Source organism: Trematomus bernacchii, unplaced genomic scaffold (genome assembly GCF_902827165.1).
Source record: "Trematomus bernacchii unplaced genomic scaffold, fTreBer1.1, whole genome shotgun sequence".
Taxonomy (NCBI): domain Eukaryota; kingdom Metazoa; phylum Chordata; class Actinopteri; order Perciformes; family Nototheniidae; genus Trematomus; species Trematomus bernacchii.
Genome location: NW_022988066.1, coordinates 656,347 through 680,374, shown reverse-complemented (window position 1 = coordinate 680,374; position 24,028 = coordinate 656,347). Strand labels below are relative to the sequence as shown.

General features: G+C 40.3%; 2 protein-coding genes across 3 annotated transcripts; both read left to right on the top strand.

The window, feature by feature from the left end:
- Positions 1–43: 43 nt before the first annotated feature.
- LOC117474778 (DNA polymerase lambda-like) lies at positions 44–6,890 on the top strand. Its single transcript, XM_034120783.1, has 8 exons — positions 44–83; positions 1,251–1,403; positions 2,151–2,268; positions 2,580–2,918; positions 3,072–3,245; positions 4,391–4,519; positions 5,105–5,273; positions 5,876–6,890. Exons 2-8 carry the CDS (start codon positions 1,282–1,284, stop codon positions 6,229–6,231), a joined length of 1,407 nt encoding a protein of 468 aa, XP_033976674.1. The 5' UTR covers positions 44–83; positions 1,251–1,281; the 3' UTR covers positions 6,232–6,890.
- Positions 6,891–7,487: 597 nt separating this feature from the next.
- Positions 7,488–21,403, top strand: wbp1lb (WW domain binding protein 1-like b). Of its 2 annotated transcripts, none has more exons than XM_034120462.1 (4): positions 7,488–7,734; positions 12,716–12,818; positions 15,615–15,776; positions 17,871–21,403. In XM_034120462.1, exons 1-4 carry the CDS (start codon positions 7,648–7,650, stop codon positions 18,695–18,697), a joined length of 1,179 nt encoding a protein of 392 aa, XP_033976353.1. In that variant the 5' UTR covers positions 7,488–7,647; the 3' UTR covers positions 18,698–21,403. The 2 variants fall into 2 exon arrangements, with proteins under 2 accessions (XP_033976353.1, XP_033976354.1); XM_034120463.1 differs by lacking the exon at positions 7,488–7,734 and adding an exon at positions 10,434–11,571.
- The last annotated feature ends 2,625 nt before the right edge of the window (positions 21,404–24,028 follow it).

The following is a 24,028-nucleotide window of genomic DNA, read 5'->3' as shown; positions in this document are numbered from 1 at the left end:
GTGACGTCACCCATAGGATTCTGCAGAGTTGCCGAGAAGCCCTTAGTAGGCGGAGTCGACCTTCTGCCACCAGCTGACAATGGGTAAGAGCCCAAATATTAGTTTTTAAAAGCGTTTTGGAAATAAAAGTACAGTTGTATTTTGTATGTATTGTAGTGAATTAAACCGGGATTTAAACATTGAGTAAAAATAACAGTTTAAACAGTTTTAATATCGATTGTTTAGGGTTAGAGCCCGATAGCACAAGCTAAAGAAAGTTAGCTAACACGATTTTATCGTTAAAAAAAATCTCGTGAGACATTATATTGTTATCACAGATTGATAATTAAGCCTTTTGTATTAACTGCTGTGTCAGCTAGCTGGATATCTGTACTGAGTACAAGCTGAAACTGATCCCACTGTTTTCTATTCCAGTGTGTTTAAATCATAGACTGTATATGGTTTAAATCAATATATAATGTTGACAATGCAGAGCAATGTTATGCAACAAGTGTACAAGAAGTGTACTGTTCTGTCATAGATAAATGAAAGTAATTCGAGATCAACCGGCATCAATGAAAAGGCAGTCCTGCAATAGCATTTACTCATTCATTTACTTAAGTACTTCAAACACATTTAAGGACCTACTAATGCGATTTAAAAATTATATATATTACTTTGAAGATGAATACTTTCATGCTTTCAACATAACTGATCATGTTAATTACAACGTTTTGTTAATATAAATGTAACTACTCCACCGACTCCAGACAAAATTACTTCCACAATGACCAGATTTAACATAAAATGCTGCACATACATTTATGGATGTATTGTAGTATTACATAATTTAACATTAACAGGTGGCAATAAGTCTGCATACACAGTCTGCATATACCTTTGCTACCTAGTTAATTAAGATGAAGATAAATGTGCTTAGTACATTTAGATTAGGATACTTGCATTACTTCATTATGTAAATAAGAATGCACTACATTTTAATATAGCATTCTTCCAGTGTAACATCGCTACTGTCAAATAGTAAAAACTATGGCATAAGTATCACACATTTAGCAGGCAAAAGGAGCGTTTTGCAAAGGTTTAATACTTGTATTCAGTCAATATTTCAATGTGTAACTACTGCCAACTCAGACATAGTTAAAATGGTTGCTCTTTATGGTATCACACAGACATTATTATAGGTTTGTGGATGAATTTTACTGAACGAAATTCTAAATAATAAATAAATACATCTGTTTACCATTTCACAGGCCTCTGGCACCCCCTCCTTCAAGAGACACAATGGAGCCTCGTCACGGTATTATGAAAGCCTTTCCCAAAGTTAAAAGAGCCCGAGTGTTACAGGGAAAGGATGCTCCCCCAGTGAAGAAGAAACCTGAAGAACATGATGTCAAAGGTTATTTGTGTGTGTGTGTGTGTGTGTGTGTGTGGTGTGTGTGTGTGTGTGTGTGTGTGTGTGTGTGTGTGTGTGTGGTGTGTGTGTGTGTGTGTGTGTGTGTGTGTGTGTGTGTGTGTGTGTGTGTGTGTGTGTGTGTGTGTGTGTGTGTGTGTGTGTGTGTGGTGTGTGTGTGTGTGTGTGGTGTGTGTGTGTGGTGTGTGTGTGTGTGTGGTGTGTGTGTGTGTGTGTGTGTGTGTGTGTGTGTGTGTGTGTGTGTGTGTGTGTGTGTGGTGTGTGTGTGTGTGTGTGTGTGTGTGTGTGTGTGTGTGTGTGTGTGTGTGTGTGTGTGTGTGTGTGTGTGTGTTGTGTGTGTGTGTGTGTGTGTGTGTGTGTGTGTGTGTGTGTGTGTGTGTGTGTGTGATCTTAAATTCCAGCCATAAAGATGTCTGCCTTCTCTCGAATAAAATGGAATTAATTGGCATTTGGCTTGTGGTTTTCAAAGCGCCCAAAAAATACATTTGGAAAACTCAACAACAATTTGTCATTTCATTAATCCTGAGTGTTTTACTCAAGATAATCCACAGATCTTGTTGCGAGCAGTTTTATATAGGAACTATTTTCTTTCTATTGACCTACTCTACTACTACTGTTCGGCTGTCCCTTTCAAAACGAAGCATTTCCACAAGTCCTTTGAAATGAAACGCCATACATATGTTTGAAAATGCAACGAGTTGTCAGTCTTAAAATCTCTTTTAATGTTCTCCCCACTTAGGCAATCTGAAACAAAGAATGAAAACATTGAAGAAGAGCTGCCAGATGTCCAGCCGACTGCAAACGCTATTGTTGAGCCAACGTCTGATCACAGCAAGCAAGAGGAGACCTTAGACATGGTAGGTATCCTGCTCCTGTGTACAGCTTTTGCATTCTGTAATCATTTTGTAAAGAGCTTTTTGAACATTAAAGCATGGAGACATGTCACAGTAGAGACACTAAATATGAACTTACAAATGAGCATAATAGGGTCTATTTAAGTCTGTAGAATACTGTTTAGCATTGACCTATCTGCAGCACCACAATACTTTATTAAGAATGTTTTTTTCACATATTTAGCATTTACCAAATATTGCACCAATTGCCATTTGGATATTGCACTATTCCATATTGCAATTTTGATAACATAACCTTCATATTTTACTCTCAGGCAGTCCTAGACACTCAAGAGGAAGTGCGCGGAGAGGAAGACGGGGTCTCTCAGAGTGACCTGGAAGCTCTTATCACTGGTCAGACCCCCCAAGAGGAGACTCCTGGCCCCAGCCTGGAGCCCGCTACAGACTCTGCTGCTCAGAGCGTCGTCCCAGGGAAGTGGGTCTGTGCCCAGTCTTCTCAGTCCAAAAGTAATAACTTCAACAAGGACATCACGGACAAACTGGAAGTGCTGGCCAAGGCCTACACTCACCAGGGGGACAAGTGGAGGGCACTGAGCTACTCCAAGGCTGTCAACGCTCTGAAGAGTTACCACAAGCCCATAACATCCCATCAGGTAGCCTGAAAGCCTTTTGTTGGTAGTGTCTGGACTGTGTGTGTAGCAAGTGCTTTTAATTTGATGACGGGCAAGTATACATATTATTCTAGTGCACAATAGGAAGATTATTTTTTGTTCATTTTAAATCAAACCTTTTTTAATTTGTTTTAGGAGGCTTGCCAGATCCGAGGAATTGGAAAACGTATGGCCGACAAAATCGATGAGATCATGGAGAGCGGTCACCTGCGGAAGCTAGACCACCTCGGGGATGCTGTGCCAGTGTTGGAGCTTTTTACTAACATCTGGGGTGCAGGGACTAAAACTGCACAGCTGTGGTACCAACTGGTAAGACAGACATATAACCTGATTTAGAAAATCTTCTTGCTGATTTATATTCCCTATATTGAAATTACTTTATTGCATATTTTGTCGCGTATCTGCTGTCTGACAATTAACAAGAAACTGCACTGCAGGGAAACCATACATGAAGGATTAATAGAAACATTTATTTTCTAACTAAAAAGTCCCCTTAGTGCTAATCTTGCTTAAATGTTCAAGGGCATTGTTACAGGCCAAAATGTTGTCTGTTGAAATCAATAATCAGTTTGTGCAGTTTTAGACACAGTAATCGTTGTCCAGAGCAGACCAACCCCAACCGATTAGAAACCCCTTGTGAGAGTTGTTTAACATCATTTCGAAGCGATCCCTAGTGCAGTTCAAATGCAATGAGAATATACACCGACCCAATGTTTTTGGTTTTGGCAAAACATCAAACAATCCCTTTTTTCACAGATTTTTTTGGTTCTGCCAAAACATAGGGATTATAGGCTGCCTACGCAGGCATTTGTTGAGATCAAGACAGATTAACAACCAATGCTTGTTTGACATCTCGCCTGAAGATAACATGTAGAATATACTAAATGAAGTCCATAAAAATAGTGACGTTTGTAGACGCAGGGTTTTCACTGTTTCTGTGTATAATTTTCTAATGCAACATTTTCAACCAATAAGAAAGGCTTCTGAAAGTACATGTCCTGGTCCGCCTCCTATGTACATGCCCCTTGAGTATCAATTTCCTTCAGATTTGGAGTAGACAAACAGACCATGGCTTGTGAAAGCGCCCATAAGAGAACCTTAAATAAAATATAAGTTATCCTTTCTAAAATGTTTGTTTATACATGTCATATGCATTGAATAATATGTTAATATATATGTTAATATAATTATCTGATTTTCTCAGATATCAACTGAAGTATCATCCTTAAAAATATAATTTGTTGGGCTGTGAATCCCTATAAAAAAACAAAGAAACTATGAAAAACATTTGCGTTCTTCATCAAAATCATCAAGGAATTGTAGTTAGGCTGTGAACTAAAATATGTTATCATAATTAAGTGCATAATAGAGAAAAGAACGACACAGGAGACACATTTCTATTATATAACATGCTTTTTTCTTTTAAGATTTATTTAAAATGTTTTTCCTTTTAGGGATTTCGCACACTGGTGGACATCCGCACAAAAGCCCACCTGAGCACCACTCAGAAAATAGGACTCAAGCACTACGATGATTTTCTGGACCGAATGCCCAGAGAAGAAGCAGCTGCCATAGAGAAAGTGGTAATGCATCTTCATCTGTCGCAATATTTACATATATCATTCTGTATAAAAGACTCAAATATGCCTGCATCTTTCACCACTTTGAATATGTAACATGAGGTGAGATATCTCTGAAAAAAGATTCCCCCTCTAGCCCTCAGTAATTTGGAAGGAGATGCTGGAAGTAGAAAAACGGTTGTGTCAGCTTTCCTTGACTGCTTGATAATGGGAAAACCAGACTGTGCTCTCACAGAGTGGAGCATCCCAAAGGGGAAAAACTACTCCTTAAAAGTAGCCGCATCTTACGTTAGCCAGATACCTGTTCACTCCAGGGCGCTGAGTACAAGACTAGTTGTTTTCATATTGTATTACTTATTTTTCCTTGAAAGCTGCCAGATAGAAAGTGCACATTAGATAGATGACTAAAGCAGGTGTATTCCCTCCGGCTTGTCAAAAAAATGATGTGCTGGTTCAGCAAACCTACCTCCCAGGATAAGGCTAAAAAGCGTACTTGTAAGAGTAAAGAACATATCCAAATATTTGAAAAAAATCCTCCATCATACTCGGAAAGACGATAGCCTATATTCTCTGTCTTTTAATGTGCAGGTGAAGGATGCTGTCCATGCAGTAGACCCAGGCCTGTTATCGATGGCGTGTGGCTCCTACCGTCGGGGAAAAGCCACGTGTGGAGATGTTGACGTACTTATAACTCACCCTGATGGCAAATCTCACAAAGGGGTTTTCAGCAAACTGTTGCAGAGCCTCCGTGACAGTGGTAAGCTCCATCTTCTTTAGGTGTTAAAGGTCCCCTATTACACTGTTTTTCATCAATATATTATAGGTCTCAGATATATACAAAACATGTCTCTGAAGTGTTTGGCTCCAAATACCAAACAGTTCATGCATTGTAGCATCCCATAATCCCCTCTGTTTCAAAAGTGCTGATTCTGTGTCTGTTACTTTAGATGAAAATAAGGAGCCACTCCCCACGCCCCTCTGAGAGATATTTGGTTAAAGAAAACACAATGGTGCTCTAGGAGGAGATTCAGGTGATAAGGTGGGGGGGGGTTACCTTGGTTGGTGATTGGCTAATGGTTACACAAGCCAAATAAACGTTATGACATCATAAAGTGGCCAAAATCTAATCAGCTCATTTTCAGACAGGTTTTTATATAAATGGATCAGGACAAAAAGAGAGAGAATCTTTTTTTCCTGAAACTTTCAGAATCTCTTAACGCAGAGGGGACGCATGTTTATGTATAAAAGACATGAAAAAGAGGACTTTGCATAATAGGTGACCTTCAAAAACCGCCTGATGTCTTTCTAAGATGTTTTCTTTCCTAAAGAGAAACCTTAATAATAAACGTTATTTCTAAGGGTTTTTGACGGACGACCTGGTGAGCCACGAGGACAACGGAGAGCAGAAGAAGTACATGGGCGTGTGCCGTTTGCCAGACCACCGCCATCGCAGGCTGGACATCATCGTCGTGCCCTACAACGAGTTTGCGTGTGCTATCATGTATTTCACCGGGTCGGCACACTTCAACCGCTCAATGAGAGCCATGGCAAAGACAAAAAGAATGAGCTTATCGGAACACTCGCTGAACAAAGATGTGGTGCGTCAGGGTAGCTTAAAGGTGTTTGGCGGCACTCCGTTCACTACAAAGACAGAGAAGGATGTTTTTAGTATTTTAGGCATACCATACAGAGAGCCCCATGAAAGGGACTGGTGAGGTTTCCCCAATCACACTGTTTTGTCTGTTTTTAAAGAATAATCATGATGATGAATGATGACAAACTGCAATTATGGCCAAACAACTATTTTTAAGAATGTTTTACTGCTGAACTTATCATGCATGAGCCCTGTTTTACTTAAATACCATTTTATTCTACAATTGAATTGATACGTACCATTTAATCATAAGAACTACCTTTTTTCTTACACTCAACCCTAATTGTATCTTTTCTTCCAGATTGTTTAAGGGATGTGTACCAAAGTTTTGAGATATCCATCTCTGAAACTCCTACTGACACGCCATTACAAACAAATATTGGGAATTTTGCTGTAGGGTCCAGAAAAAGTCCAAAATATTTTTAATTGTATTCTTAAGGAAGGTTTCTTACGTGTATTATTCACAGTGTAGAAGGTAGCTGAATTAAGCTGACTAAACAGGAACACTATGAAAAATAAATGTTGCTTTGAAGTTTAATCAATGTTAAATTGTAAAACTTCTATTATTCAAGGCTGACATCAAAGGTTTTAAAGGTGAATATATAAGCAATTCAACAGGTTAATCAAAAAGCTGTGTGCAGGCCTGGATACAACTTGAGGTGAATATAAATGTATATATATATGATTTTGCAAGTTGATTAAATGTGTCTTTTAAAGTCATTTTAACATATATGCTTGATACTTTGTATTTAAAAAAATAAAAAAAGTGGGTTATGGTAATAAAAAAAAGGGAATTGAAAATATCTTCCTGTGTCTTGCTTTCAGAACTGCACAATAGAATGTTTTATGTTTACAAGCTTTAGTCTGAAACGACAAGACAGTTCTAGCTGCAGTATTTACTGGCTTGTACTTTTGTGACATTCTATGTAACTTGACCGGCGTTTGGTACAATCAAAAACTTCTCTAGTCATTTTTACATTGAATATGGCCTCATAAGGGGGGGATACCACATTTAAAAAGTCATGAGGAAATAAATAACTTTCCCCATAAACTGGAGAAGGGGCACCCAGAAAGACAACAAGGCCATGCACTGGAGACGCACCGGTCCCTGATTGGTCAGTCTCTCCCCAGCTGGCCTTTGCTGTCCAATCACGATTCAGTCCGCAAAACCGGTGGCGATCCACGCAACCGCACGCGCATCACGTTGTGCACTGCACATGGATCGGGTCGAGGTTACCACGCCACACCCAGCGGACCGAGGCGGAGTGGCTGTGCTGAACTGTATCCGCCAGTAGCACCCACACAGCCAGCGCCAGCGCCAGCTCCGAGTGAGATGTCCAGAGGAGGCGGCGCGTCCAGCGGCCTCTCAGCGCCACAGGGGCCGCGAAACAGTTGAACATATTCGGGCATAGTTTGCGAACAACACTGTTTGCGTGCGTATATTTTTGTCGGAGCTGTAGCCACTTTTTTTGGAGGAATGAGAGGCGTATGTCCGGCTCTCAACATGGGATTGTTTTTGCACGCTGTTGGCTCTGTCACCCCCACCGAGTCCGCAGCAGACAGGGTAAGACTGAGCAGTCAAAAACAAGGCTCTCTCTCAGGGCTGTTAGCTAGCTAGTTATCTGGCTAACTTAGCAAACTGGAAAACTTTATATTAACTGGCTTATAAAACAACATGTCAAGTCAGTATAGCAACATAGTGTTTCTGTTTTCATTCTATATTGACTTTCTTTCACTTATAGTGTGCTGTCAAGAAAGATATTCGCATGCTTGTTGACTTCGTCTGCTAGCTGCGATAGCTAACCCAGTTAGCATAGTTAAAGTGAAGGGACGCTCGAGTCAGGGCCCTGCTGTGTCTTGTTTATGGTAAAGGCAGGGTTTGACATTTCAGTCAGAAGTGTGTTCCAAATAAAAATAAAAGCAGTTCTACAGGTATGGAAGTGGCCACACAGGTAGACATAACAAATAGCATTGACTGGTACATGTATTGATTACTGCCATCTAAAAAGAAAATAGTTCTAATATTATAGCAATTTATTTTATAAGATAATAAAATATGTTATTGGCAGTGTGTTGACAATGACGTTGTTAAAATAAGTTGACCCAGTCATGTCATCAAGCAGATTTATTATTTATACAACTGTTTTAAATACAAGAATAACTGTATTATGTGTTAGTGTTATCGTATGTAGAACATAATTTGAAGTACAGTCTCCATACATTCTCCTGTCTTTTTTATTATAATAGTCACCTAGGCAGATAATGATATGCTGTTAAATAATTCATGTTGATTAATAGGGGATAAGAGTTACCTTTTTTAAACTTCTGAATCGATATTCTTAGGGTTTCTTCCTTACAGCTAAACTTGTATTGTAACCTGGTGTTATTTCCTGTTTAGTACATTCACATTGCAACTTCTGAGGAGGTAGACATTAGTAGTGAGCTTCAGATTATTGTCAAAAACAAACCTACCTGCCAAGAGGGATATTTGTTTTACATTCTCAATTTTTGCAGTCTTACCCTGCTTTTGTTTTGGAGAAATGCTGTGGTTGCAATAATACACATTGTTGTGTTTCTTATGGCGTCCCTTGTGCATGCACAATATATATAACATAGAGTATATTTAGTCATGCAATTGTCCTTGGTCTTGTGACTTTTCAGTAAACATTTTAAAGGCGTTGACATTGCTCTGAGAGAAGCAGTTTGATTTGTAGTGTTATTTCAGGACAAACATTAGTACAAATGATGCCTTCAAGAAGTATGTTATTTGTTCATGTATGAAAGACTCATGGCCCTTAGGAGACCATTTCAATCACATGGCCCTGAGCTATATCTTCTATTTGAATTCATCCAAAAACAGAGGCAGCTATATTTTTTCTGTCACAGTATTTTGGTAACCTGTTATCGTCAGTTATTATGATTAACACTCAGATCTGTTTTCATCACCAGTTTACAGCAAAAAGGCAAACGATTTCTTCTAGTTTGCATCATTTCTGTAATCTGTCAAAAATGTGTACCTTTCACTGATAGATTTGAAACGTGATGTATTCAAGAGCTGGAGTCTCAAAAGCTTTACAAGTGTTTTTGTTTCTTTACACAGCTTATCATAGCACCTAGAATAAGAAACAAAAGTTGTCAGTTACTTTTTTCACATGACATCATGGGGTAAAAAAAAGCTGGGGTCTTGTCAGCATCCTCCACACACACATCTTAAATGTATAAATACAGTGTTTTGTTTTGGGGGGAAAAGGACCGTTATTAATTTCTTTTTTTATTATTACTTACTTGCAGGTATTAACATAGCAAGTTATCAATCTCATGAACTTTATCATACCTGCCACTTTAATATATTAACTGTGTAACCAAAATAAGACTTATAATCATGATACTACCATCATTTCTGAAGCCATTGTCAAATGTCATGTTTTTACATCAGTGCATTTCTAACAATGTTCCTTAGAGACACCTCTAGTTGACGGCAACATGTTTGTGTCCCAGTTTGATTATAGTCCTTGAATAGTACCAGCTACAGTAAGTGTAATCTTGTATTCTAAAGTCCTGGCAAAGTATGTTCTGACTTGTAGGTAGAATGTAGCTACTTGTTTGTTCAACTGAACTCCTCAGCTATGTGGGATAGTATTGCATTTCAGGGACAGTTCACACAAACAAATGCATACTTTTTTCTTTTACCTGTCAATCTAGATTGTTTTTAGAATTTAGGGATTTGAGAAATCTCCCAACTAGGCTCTTGCTGGTGACAGTGCCAGATGTAAACAGCTGTAACGTTAGCCAACTCAGTAGGGCTAGGTGAGCTAGCATTAGCTTCATTCTCCGCGTTGATACATTGGCCGGTGTTGTTCGTTAGAGAGAAAGTAGTTCCTCTATGAACCTGTGCACAACATGCCTTTTGGATTATCTGAGTAACCGGGCCTTAATTTCTAAGAGACATTGCTGTCGAGTACTACTTCCTTTTTCTCCCTTTTCTTTTAGAGAAGGTAAAAATGTCTACGACTAATACCTCCAAAACAATTTAGATTGATAAATAGCTCTTTAAGTAAGAGGAAAAATAGATGTTTTACATTTTTGGGTTGAACTAGCCCTTTAAAGGCTGTTTGGAACGTATCAGTGGTGTTGTTACATCCATGACCTTGATGACTATAAAAAGCGCATTTCTTTGTTGCAAGACAGAATAATAAATAAGGGGTCGGCAAGGTCTTTATGTGCATCAGCTAACTTGCCAAGTCCCTACAGGCCTGTATTAAGTGGATCAACTCAGAATTAACTCAGAACTGTACCCTCTTAACTCCAGTGACTGTAATCGATAGCCGTTCTCACTGTCTGCTCATTTCAGCAGCTTCTCATTAATAAGGATTATTATTTTCTAACGCAGCGATCATTTCTGGGACGGAAACCAAATCCAACTTTAATCTTGTAGCGTAGCATGAGAGAGTGGATTGTTGCCTGTTTGGATGATAGACAGAGGAATCTAGTCTCTCCAGATTCTTTGCTCAGTCACTGTCTCCTATAAGATAAAGGTTACAGGGATAGTCTCAGATGAGCCGCATTTTTTTCAGGTTAAGGCTTGATTGACGTCCCATCCCGCAATTTAACGCGCTGAGTGACATGCATGTCAAAGATTAGATGGAGCACTTTTTCTCCACGAAAGGCCTGTTTACGAAGCCCCCCCCGACCCACTTCAGTGCTCTGCTATCTTTATGCGGCACAGGCTGAAGACCCAAACAAACTAGATCTGTATCCAATTCCAAAAAGGGCTCAGCCTGCCAAGTGGGGAGCAATATGGTGGGGAGTAGTGAGTCAGTGGAAACAGCTGAAGTTATCAGAGGAACAGAACATTATGTGTTTATTACACAGACAATTAAATCCCTCCGTGTTGGGGGTGTTTTTTTTGATAAAATGTCATGTTGATAAGGTTGAAACAGCTGTTGAGAGAACTTTTGAAGGTTGCGTCCACATTTAATGTCAGCAGTTTAGATTGTGCTGATCCAGCGTGTGACGAATCATTCCCGCGTTACCTACCGCTCTGTGTCTGGATTTCACTCTGCTTTTCTCTCGCCCGTTCTCCCCAGGCCTCACACTTTAAAACACACACCTCTCAGCACCCTGTACGCCTTATTATCATGCCCAGCTAGGAGCTCGCCCTCCGCTGCTGCTTGGAAATTTCCGTAGAGCAATCCTTGTCCATTGTTTGGGGTGAGGGAGTGTGTGTGGGGTGGACAGAGGGAAGAAAAAAAGATAGAGAGGGAGGCAGGGACTGGGAGAATGAGAGTATGTGTGTGAGTTTCTTTTGAGGGATAATGACCCATGAGGTTGGAGGGACTTGTCTGGGATTTTTGGAACCTGGATCCTCATCGGCATGCATCGCAATCTGGGACCTGCACTGGTAATCTGCAGGGATCAAACCTATCCTTCTCTAGATCTTGGGCTAGCTAATCATTAAGCTCATTTAGAAGAAAACATCTGAGGGATCTAGCTGGAAAACCCCATTTGAACGGATTTTGATTACTCCCTTGTCTTCTGGCACTATGGGAATCATCGGATCTGATTATCCTCCTCAGTCAGGTTCGCTTTTGATCATTTCATTGACACTAGACAAATACCTTATTGGTTTTGGATTAAAGTTGACTCTTGTGCCTCTTTTAGGCCTCAGCTAAATCTTTTCAAGTTGAGTTTGTGTCTCAGATCTTGGGCAACATACTGAGAGGTTTTCACTGGCTGCCGTTCAGAAGTTTGCACTTGATATGTATCTTAAACACTGGTGAAATTCAAGCACCTTGTTTACTCCAGAGCTAAGTTTAAATGTGGCTACAAGATATGTCTGCAGTGTTATCATTCTAAATCAAATATCAGGGCTAGGCATGTAAGACATGCTTTTTCCAGGGTTCTTTTCACCACCGTTCCCAAATATTTGTGTTCTTTCTTTCAGCTTTGAGTCCTGCTTCTCTTTCCCTTAGTGAATTGTTGTGTGGGAAAGTGTTGTACATCAAAAGAAAGTATGCAAATACATCATACTACCTAAAACCTGTTTAGAAATGTGCATTCTCTTTATACAACTGGAACATGGGCTGCTTAGCAACAAGGGTTTAGGTATTTGACTTAGAATACACATTTCAATATAATTGCATGAAGCTATATTCTAAAATTGTCTAAAAAAACGGAAATGTATCTTTAAAGTTCAGAACAAACAACAAAAACGTACAAACATGACTTCTTATGTAGCTTCTGAGCAGGTGAAATGTTCTGCAGATTATCTTTTATTTTTGCTTGCTTAATGCAGATCATTTTATCTTTTTGTTTCGGCAATAAATAGTTTTCCAAACAGAGCAAAACATGGCACAAATGTAATTTCACACTGTGTGTCAAGGAATACAAACATGAATCATTGTGGGGGGTTCTGTTATTTTTAATTTATTGGCACAGCTCACTGTAACCAGATTACTTAAGATTATGTTTCTTTAAGGTTGTTTTCTTTAGTAGAGATTTTGATAACACTTTCCTTTTAAAGGGACACTGCTCCTCTCTTGCAGAGCCTACTGCACTGTGAAGGTGTGAACAACCAGAGCTACGTCTGTGAGTCCGGACACTGCTGCGGGGAGTCCCTGTGCTGCAGCTACTACTATGAGCTCTGGTGTAAGTATCCTGCTTAAGATATACATACCCCTTGTCACTTTCTCGCAAAACCCCTCCACTATTGAGGGATTGACAGGCCTGGGATATTTAGCTACCTCAATAATTCTGTTGTTGCCGAAACATCTCAGCACCCCTGAGGATTATTAGTAATAACAAATACATTTAGATTTATTTTAAGTATGGGCGTGTTTTGGATTCTCCAACATTTTTCAAGAACTTTATTGTTATTATGAAAGCACAACCACATTGGAGTTGGGACAGCCTCAAATGGTACATATAATTAAAAAAAGAAACACATGGAATAGATAAGGCATGGATTGGCCAATATAACAACATTTTAGCATTATAAGGATAAAATATCCATAAATTCCAGGAAAAAAAGTGTAATATATTAGCAGCAGCAAAAGTTACAGCCAAGCATCGGTCCAGTTCACCAAACCGACATTGGGACAAATCTCATCTGGACAACATTGGTCAGTTTCTAGGAATTCTTTTTTCCCCCTCATTCCACAACCCATGTGCCTGTGGTACCCCATCCCCTGCAGGACACTGGTCTGTGTTACAGAGTACATGTTGAGATCAGGGAGTCCTCTCCGGGCCAGTGTCATCTACATGACTCCACAACACCAACCTGTGAGAGGTGTCATGTTCGATGTTCAAGAGTCTGACTGCCGAGAACTGGGGCGTGACTGACTGCCAGCACAACAAGTAACTGCACTACTGATCTACTAACAAAATTCTGAATGAACACTTGTGTCCCCACCTTCACTGGCAACATTTCCCTGAGGTTCAAGGGCAGACTTTGGAAAGGCGCTCGCTTAAAGGCCAGCTCAGATGGACATTTGGACTCAACACTGCTCCTTTAGATCAAATGTCACATTTCTCAGACGGCAAAAGGGTGATATCAGACGCTCGACTGAAGGGCAGGATGTTCCTCACAGCGGGGACTGCCTTCAGGCGGGTGAAAAATACATACCAACCATAAATTAGTAACATTCAAACTAATTTGACAACATTCAGATTCAGATTCAGCTGATAGAGCATCAGAGCTTCCGGAATTTGACAAAGACTACGTAGAAAATGTCCAAAAATGTTCATTTTTTACAAATGCTTCTTAGATTGGAGTTTTTTTTTGCAAAAAGTAAAGAACCTTAAGTTTAAAATAATTAATAATTTAAAGATATCTTTCTTGGGATTACCATAAAATAGTGATGGTAGGAGTCCCTGGGTTATTGAAACACAAAAAATGTAACGTAAATGAAATTATTACATTTTTTGAAACATGTTAAATGTACTTTTTGATTCAAGGTATGTTATGTTTCAGCTAAACCTCCTTTCCACTCTGAAAAATGTTTACATGTGATATAATGTAATGATACGTGTATATGCAGTATTAAATGTATTACTTTACACAGATTCTGCTTGGAAAATATTCAATAAATGTCTGTGATAATGTAGCCGCATTATTTCCACAAGGTGGGCATGACATAAGATGTTTGATATGCTCAGACATGATGTCTGTCTGGGCTCCATCCATGTTTCTGACCTGACCCTGTAACCTTTTTAAATCGTCTGCTCCAAATCTTCCATGACAGTTTCTTCTGGCTTTCATTGATGTCATGAGGCTTAGGAACAGGCATTAATGATGGCATATGGGCAGTACTTGCAGTCAGGATATAATGGTTTTAACTTAAGGGCTGGAATCCTTGTTTACACACACTACAGAAACATGTTTTCTACAAGATAACCCTACTTACCTTATTAGATAAGACTTTTAAAAAAAGGGCGTGAGAAATGCACTTGTGATGATTTAACGCAGATTATTTCATACGTTCCTGTTGCTTTAAAAAGTCACCATGGGTTTATGTGCTTAGTTAACACAAATATTGCATACATGTATTTACTGTACATGCCACTATATAGGCTTGGAACCACCAACATAGAAAATCATATTTTAGCCTTTGGTCGTTGCCTGTTTTCAGAGAGAAAATTCACATGTAAGATAATATAACGTGTTGCTGCATGATTTGCAAAGTGTCATGCTTCCTCCTGCAGTAGAGGCTGGAGTTTAGATGGTACAGTTTTCTTGAAAATAATAATAATCACCTACAATGTGTTGTAGCGCTTGCCAATAGAAGCGCAAGTGTAACATAGGGATGTCACTATTTCGTAGAAATAAACAAAGAAGTCCAATGGAGGCGTTTCAGGCAGAGGGGGGAGTGTGTGGGAGAGCATTTACATGCTCAAAACCTACATAACCTATATAAAGCGAAAACTCCAAAAATCATAGAGCCCCTTTAAACAATGAAATTGTGCTGGGATGTGGTATTCATAATTGATATACCCAAATAATAACTGCGTGTACAAAAGATATTTCTGTTTTATTTATTTTGTCTTTATTTCAACATTCACAATCAGAGTTTAGTGCGTGTCTAATATCTGTGGTTGCTCCACAGAGTAAACTGTCAGTGTCTTGTTGTGGAGATAAGTACGGACTTGGACCTCTTGATGATTGAATTGATTATATGACGTCAAATTCCTAATGCAATACATAAGTTTACAAGCACGTAAATGTTTCACTATTATAACCAGAGGTTGGTTGTATTGGATCTGTTTGTGTTAGCAACAGGCAGAACAAACTAGCACAGTTTATGGACATTGTAGAAGACACTTTCCTGTTCACACGCCTTCATCATCCAACAAGTTTATTATACAATATAGTGCCAACCAATCTTATATATTTGTTATAGTTTCACTGTAAGCAGAACATGACAGTGTTGATTCCTCTCTCTTCAGGGTTTTGGTTGGTGTGGGCGATCATCTTCATCCTGAGCTGCTGCTGTGTGTGTCACCATCGCCGCACCAAACAACGTCTACAGCAACAACAACGGCAGCACGAGATCAACCTCATCGCCTACCGCGAAGCACACAACTACCCCTCCGTGCCCTTCTTCTTCAGTAAGATCTGCTACACCAACACAGACAAAATAATAAGGAAATATGATATAGTTGTTTGTATTTTTGTACGCCAACCAGGAAATTATCATCGCAAAAGTTCCCTTGACAAAAAAACGCAGGATTCTCTATCGGATTTTTGGAATATTGCAGTAATAAGATTTGTGGCAAACACACGTTTATGACACTTTGAGAAAAAAACATTCTGATCAGCAGGATAATCTCAACACACGATTATAATAGATGAAGCTTAAATGCAATAGCTGGAATTAAATTGCTAACACTAGTCTGTAAACAAACTACATTTTGCTCATGGAGCATCACCCCCGCTAAACTAAAGGCTGTCTCGTGATGGGTGAGAATATTTTTAGCAATCACATTTAGTTGGCTCAGTGTGTTTGTGTTGGAACGTCTCTCTCAAAAGGTAATTACTCTCACTGCCAGATGGGGGAGACAAAAGTTCTACAGTACAACTTAAAAATGGATGAATACCATTAACGCCAACAAGTGTTAGCTTGCAGAAACATTTTACAGAAAAAAATCAAAATAAATGTGTATTTAAGATCAGTGGCACACATTTGATTTTTGGGGACATTTTCCTCAAAAGTTGACAAAAAAAACATTTGTTGTGTGTTTATCATGTCAAGGCATCTTGAGTGCGTAAACAAGGCCTTCCTGTCAGAATTTCAGGTTTAAATCTAAATGGATAAAACATATTGACGTATGTTTTTGAAAGTGTAATTTTGAAGTGCAATTGTGCTGAAGCATTTAATTGTTTGGTATGTACAGTAGTGCAAGGGGTTAAAAGCAGGGGCATCACTCTGTTTTAAAAGTGGTTATTTAAAAATAAAACTGTATTGCGCGTAACCCTTTTTTTGCACACACTAATTTCCGTCAGGCTACAGACTCATTATATGTGTGGCCAGGGAAAATGATTGAGGAAGCCAATGTTCTCTTTGATGATCTCTCGTCTTGAACCCGCCTGTTCTCTAAAATCTATGTTTGCTTCCTCCCCCCATTATATATATATTTTTTCTTTTAACATGTAAACTACGCATTCTGGTACTCTCTGACAAGAAAATAAAGCAAAAAGACAAGATGAACTTCAGGCAAACAGGCCAAACAATATTGTCGCAAGCATGTTGTTTGAGTCATTTTAGAATCAGTAGAGTAAGGAGGAATTCTTTTTAGTTTACTTTTTTTAAATTACATTGCCTGCTGCTGCAAAGTGGGAGCAATGTTTTTTTTTACATTTTCTATTAAAAGTTTACTAACATGTCCAAATTGAAATACTTTGTGCACGCTATTTTTCAGAACATTTATAAGTTGTATTGGTCATTTCAAAAAGTGGTGGGGACATGTCCCCAGCGTAAATGACGCCTATCCGAGAGCCAGTGCTGCCCCCCCCCCCCCCCCTGCAGTCATGCATAATGTTGAAGTGTTAACCCCAAATTGCTCGGTAGGCATGTCTGCAGTATTGAAGTGTATGTTAGTCGCTTTGGATAAAGGTCTCAGCTAAATAACATGTAATGTAATAACTTGACCCCATTACAAGGATTACCAGCTGCGTGTCGAGTGTACGACTCAAAGGTCGCCTATGTCAAGTCTATCGTAGAGGTGAAGGTGTTTTGGAAAACAAAAACTCAGTTCCTAACCGTTAGAATTTCAAGCACTAACACGTAATTATCAAACTGAGGAATTAAAAATGAGTGACAAACAGCGCGGTATGAGCCTGGCTCAGTGTAGTGTTTGCACTGACATGTATCCCTGGTTTCACACAGCGTCAGAACCTTCCCTGTTTGCATGCCCCAGTTTTCAGGAAACGGCCGGCATCCTTGGGTCCTTGCCAGTGTTGCAACAGCATCGCGCACAGAGCTGCAACGGCCTTCAGCACAGAATTGACCCAGATATGAGCTTGTTTTGTCACATTTTTCCCCCTATTGCTTTGGGAATGTTTGAATAAATGGAAGTTCAGTGAGGTCATGTTAGAATCTTTAGGGGTCAGACAGCGAAGTTATGTGAATGCAAAAATAACTAAGTGTTGCTGCCATGAAACATTTTCAGTGCTTAAGCTGATTTCTGCTTTTTTTTAATCAGGGTTTCTGCCAAACTACCTCCTGCCTGACTACGAAGAGGTGGTCAACCGGCCCCCGACTCCCCCCCCTCCCTACAGTGCCTTACACACAGGCCCATCCTCAGTGGCTACTAGCCCCCTGGCTCCTGATCAGCAGGAGGGACACTGTCCAAACATCCAGCCCACTCCGGTGCCCCCGGTCTCTGACAGTCTGTGCAGACCCGGGACAGAGGAACCACAGCCCCCCACCTTAGACTTGAGGCCAAAGCCTGACAACAAGCCGCAAGAGTCTGGCGTGATACCGCTGTCAGATGGACTCAGGGAGGGACTTAGCAGCCCGGAGAAAAGGAGCGGAGGTGCGGAGGACTGCTGCAAGGACCCCCTGTTGAAGGAGCCGACGGAGGGTCCTGCTGAGGACAAAGATCGACTCCCCAATGGACGGAGGAGGCGATTCACGGGGGACTCCGGGATTGAGGTGTGTGTGTGCGGCTCACGAGGGAGCAGCGGTTTTAGTGGAGCTGGAGGGACAGGCCAGGAGGGAAAGGAGTTGAGGGAGCTAGAGAGCCTGCTGGGGCATGAGGGGGTAGATGAGGAGCAGGGGGGAGAGGAGGAGGAGGAAGAAGAGGAAGAGGCGGGCGACTTCTGCGACAGCTGTGGCAATCGAGCCTCCTTCAGTGTGGAGGAGGAGCAGGCGCCGGGCGAGCCGGAGAGGCGGGTCGCACCCGGGCCTCCTCAGCCGGCTAACCAAACAAGCGGTGCCGCGGCCCACCCCCCCGTGTGCCTCCTCCTCCACACCATCAACGAGCAGGAGGGGCCGCACCTCGGCCCCAGCACTGAGCCGCAGGGCTGACACACACCTGCATGTCGGAGAGGGAAGAGGCTTTTGTATCTGACGGGTGTTTTATGTCTAAATACTGAGTGTGAGTATATGTGTGTAGATAAAACAGGTGTGGGAGCGGGAAGTTGAAACTCAACGAAATATGACTGAGAGAGTTAAGAAAACCTGCCCCCCCTCACACTGGAACGGTGGCCTTAACCTGTGTGTTTTTGGGTTACGTTCGGGCAGTCCAAGCCCCTTTAACAAGCCTGGGGCAAATTGAGACTCCTCACACTGAATCTCACACACACACGCACACACACAGTCCTTCAGTTGACCTTGTCATGCAACAGAAACTACTGACACACAGTCAAAGACTTGAAAGCTAAAGCTGTGACGTCAGGAAGGGACATTCACTGCCCTGGATTAACGCAGCTCTACATTTTGGGTGCTTGCAACGTTTCTACCAAGCCGTTTTTCAAGGCAGGAAACTAGGTAGTAAAAAAAAAAAGGAACACACAGCAGGAACATTTTTGGGTGAGTGCAATGTGGATTTGCCACTGTGCGTGCTTATGCAAACTGATACTGTACAGGGACGCTAGAACAAGGCTGTGTGTGACGTCCCATCAGATTTCAGAAGTGCTTTTTTAGCTATTTAAAAACCGCTCTGCCTTGTGTGTGTTTGTGTTGCTCTCTATCTGCCCCAGCTAGTCATAGACAAGTATAAGTGCATTTACAAATGTTCATGTGAGCAGTTCCTATTTTGCACAAAGTGTATTTATCTTTATAAATGAAACTTTAATGGCTTAAACAAATCAAAACAGAAATAGCATTCAGTCTTAAATTGCAGTTACATAATTTAGTGTCTTAGGGTTTTGGGGCAACATCAATAAGAAATGGACCTCTGTGGATTGTTAGTAGGGAATGTAACAGATTCACTCTGTACACAATCACTTAAAAAAAAATAATGGAATGTTTGTAGTATGTGCCTACGCTCCCCAAAGAAAATGCAGAACTTTTATGAACAATGACGGTTTCTATGAAACTGAGAGACAATGAGAAAGCAGGTACAAAAAATAATATATAAAAAGCTTCTTAGAGATTACAGATGAGAACGTCAGACCTCAAACTCAGTCACTTCTATACATAACCACCTTCACCAGCTATACAAATATTGACACCCTGTACTGGAATTTCATAGTAGCACAACCTGAATACACTTTTGCTGTGGTATTCATCCATTACACATCAATAGCAGCTTCCTGTAGGGTCTGTTAAATTGGATTTAATTAGACTGGTGCAATTTAACCAAAATAGCTATATGAACAGCTATATAACTATAAATATGTTTTACTAATTGATGACTCAATATAATGCACTGTGCTGTACAATCTGAGAGAGGAAATGTTCCGTGTATGTGTATTTTCCTTTATTTTTATACCATAATTTAGTCTGTTAAATGGAGTAATACCTATATGGGGACTTGAATTAATGAATAAAGTAAAATAAACCAAGTAGCAAAAAATAAGATAAGGTAATAAAATAAGTTTTGGTAGTTGTCCTTTGTTATTATCAATACCAGTAAACAAGAGGATATTACTTGTTACATGTTTTATGGACAAACATTACAGTTTAAAAAGCAATATTGATAATGCTGCAATGCGAATAGAAAGCAAAGACCACCGTTGTTCCATCATAAGTATGTTGTAATGCCTTTAAGATCGTGAATGTTTTAAATCTAACCTTTTAATCCAGATTTTACAGAAGTTCTGATGATAAATGGGCCATGAAAAATGACACTGGTTGTAACAGGAGCATGCTATGTAAAACTTTTACAAAAATAAGTGAAATTAGACTGTCCATTCCCTAAAGCGAACTGGAACTTGGTGATGCGACATGTCATTGTGTCATGATAATGTATTTTTTTTTCTACTTTGGAGCACCCTGAAAAATGCACACGTCCCAATGTTTGCAAAGCACAAATGTTTCCTTTCACAGATTTCTATATAACGCTAGATTTTAGGGCCTAAAACAATCTAACGAGATCTCAAAACTTCTAGCACAAATTAAATTGTATCGTGAACTTTCTGTATAAGCAGTAAGATGATTGAATCTTACCCATGAATGCCTGAACACTCTAAAGTGCTTTATTTGTTAATTCTTTTTGTGAGCTAAAAAGTGATATTGTGAGATTGTGGTACATGTAGTATCAAGAAAAAATATTTTTCATATCGACTGAAAACCTTTAAAAAAATATTGGAACTGTATACAATTTCAGAACCACTTTTTATTTGAAAATATGTAAAAATATACTGTAACATGTTTTGTGAACCAAATAGTTGCTTTCATAATTTTTATGAAATCATGAGCTTTATTGTTATGGACAGCTTTTCTCATTATGGCTATTATTTGTTTCTGTTATGAGAAGATTTCACTTCTTAAGCTGTGTGAAGGGTACGTTTTGACTAACAATACAGTCGATACATGTAAACAAGATCAGGGGCATCTTGCCAAAGACACCTTTTCTTTCTTAAACCAGTGTGTATGGTGGTTTTGCACGTATTCTTTGAATGTTCTGATCAGCCATTTATTACAACCAACAAGATGGACGTATGTTAAATAAAACATGCCCTTTCAAATTCAAGCTGACTCTTGTTAAGACTGAGTGAAGCTCTATTTTTGTGTGTGGAAAACTAAACTTGCACTTCTAAAGACTGAATAAAAAAAGTATAACATGCATGTCATATCATTTGATGCGTCGTCGGAGGGCTTGAATAATTGCAGCAGCAAATCACTAGCTCAACGTTAGCTAGGGATAGCAGTTGGTATTCAGCAACAGACACCACGATAAAACATTCTGACAGATATAATAACCCAATATCTTCTATCCGGCTCAAGCGCCATTTTGTCTATTGTTTTACAGCCCATCCATTTAGCTATGTAGGAAAAATGCCAACTATTAAGGTAAGAAACCATTGATAGACAGGGTTCCCGCGGGGTCTTAAAAAGTCTTAAAAAGTCTTAAATTTGATAATCTGAATTTAAGGCCTTAAAAAGGTCTTAAATATGACCAAAAAAATAAGAAAGGTCTTAAATATGATTTAGAAGGTCTTAAAAATGATGGGATTTGAAAGGTACTTCTGTGTTGCGATCGCGTCTATATGTGTTTTGGGGGAAATGTCCGGGCTGCAAAGTAACCAGTACGGTAAGAGCCTTTCAGTTCCCCCCAACAATTTGTATTGAAATAAATCAACATGGAACCAGTAATCACTAACTTTGTTTCCCCCGGCCCCTTATTGGAGAACACCCAGCTAGTAACCTAGCAAGCAAGCTTCAGCTAGCGACAGTCAGAAACTAATGTATCTTAGAATCTACTTACAAATAAATATGGGGAAGTGTAAGTTCAACCGTATTTGGTTGGAAAACATCGAATTTAGTGCTTGGTTGAAACCAGTGGAGGGGAACGTGTTTGAAGCCCGCTGCACCTTTTGAAAAATAAATTAGCGTTTGTTTTGCTAATGTGTTAATTATTTAAAACAAATAATAATTTGAACAGTATCTTTTTAACTGATTACCCTGAACCTATAATTCAACTGCAAAACCAATACAAAAATAAATAATATCAAAATAATAAATACCAATAAACAAGATCAACAAATATTTTGGAGCGCACTTCCACAAGCTATTAAACATGTATAAATATGATAAATAAATTAGACTAAAATTAATTAGATCAAATATGTTGTAGTGCACTGTCACAACCTAGCAAAGCAAAATCATTTCGTAATTGTGGCAGGCCAAAATCGTAATTGCGATTAAAATATGATTAATTGCACACCCCTAACACACAGACACACACACATACACTTTTTGTCTAACACGCTAACACAGTGCTGTACTGTTATGCCTTTACATTTACTTTGTAAGTAATTATGGGACGTATTTCTTCTTTCATAGCAATTTTCCTTCATACTTTCTTGCCGTGAAATAGGTCTTAAATTCTATTCAAAGTGGTCTTAAAAAGGTCTTAAAAAGTCTTAAATTTGAGTAGGCGAAACCTGCAGGAACCCTGGATAGAGACACCTCTTTTAATCCTATGAGTTGTTCAGTGGGCATGAAGCCAAAATGGCTGACTTCAGAACAAAAATATACTTTCTTACTATTTTTATATCCCATGTCATTATTTTGGGATTGTTCTTATATACATATATTTTTTCAGTGACAGAAATGTGCTTACATACCGTTTAACTCAAGCTAATAAATGAAAGCACTAAATAATTTGGTCATAGTTCAGTTCAGGAACAACACGATGTAGCACCAAATCATAACTCTGTAGTGATCACTGATGCATACACTGGGGTTACATAATCCAATCATGGAACTACAGGTTGGGGGTATTGTTTCCGCCCGGACACATATGTTGACGGTACCTCCGGGGTACCTACTGTGTGTCCTCCTCTTTCACTTTCTCTTCTCCTCTTTCCTGCAACCCGACAGCACGTCGATTTCTGCTCTCCAATAAAGAGAGATTTGCAACTCTGATACACCGCCTCCGTCTCCCTTCTCTCGGCACTACAGTGGTGACCCTGACATAAGTCTCGCGAAGGATCCGGGACTGGACCGAACACGGCAAAAAGCAGACTCTGCTTTTCTCGAAATGCCGGAGATTTTTGGGGACCTCCGTTGCTGCCACGTGCGCACGGACTGAGGCTCGGTGCGCCCCACGGAATGGACGCGGACGACGCTCGCCATTTTCACGGCTTTTCGGCTCTGGGGGACGGCAAGCCTTCCATGGGGCCGGTACGCGACCGTGCCGGGTTGGTTCGGGACGTGCGGCTGCATGTCCGGCCAGCGACTGACGGCCGCCGAGAACGGCTAGCGACGACTGCTAGCATCAGCTAACGCCTTGCAGCTACCGGCGGCTATCGACAACCGACTGTTTTTTTTAATTTATTTTTAATTTTTTTGTGGTGCCGGAGAGGGGGTTCGATCATGTCTGGTCGGCCTCGCGTGGATCCTCTCGCTATTTCGCCCACCTGTTTTTGTTCGTGGACAGGACGACCTTTTGAGCTTTTTCTGGTGCCGGAGAGGAGGTTCGACCATGGCTGGTCGGCCTCGTGTGGACCCTCTCGCTGTTTCACCACCTCGACGGCGGCTTCGGACGTCACACAGTGGCGCGCTTCTGGACCCCGTCTCGCCTCTTCCCTCGCCTCGGCGGTTCCGGACGTCGCCCATGCCTTCATCGGCCCGTGGGTGGCGCGCTTCGGGACCCTGCCTGGCCTCACCTCTGACCGCGGCTCACGGTTCGCCTCGACGGCGCCCCGTCTGGCCTCTCCCCTGTCCACGGCTCCTTCCTCCCGAGGA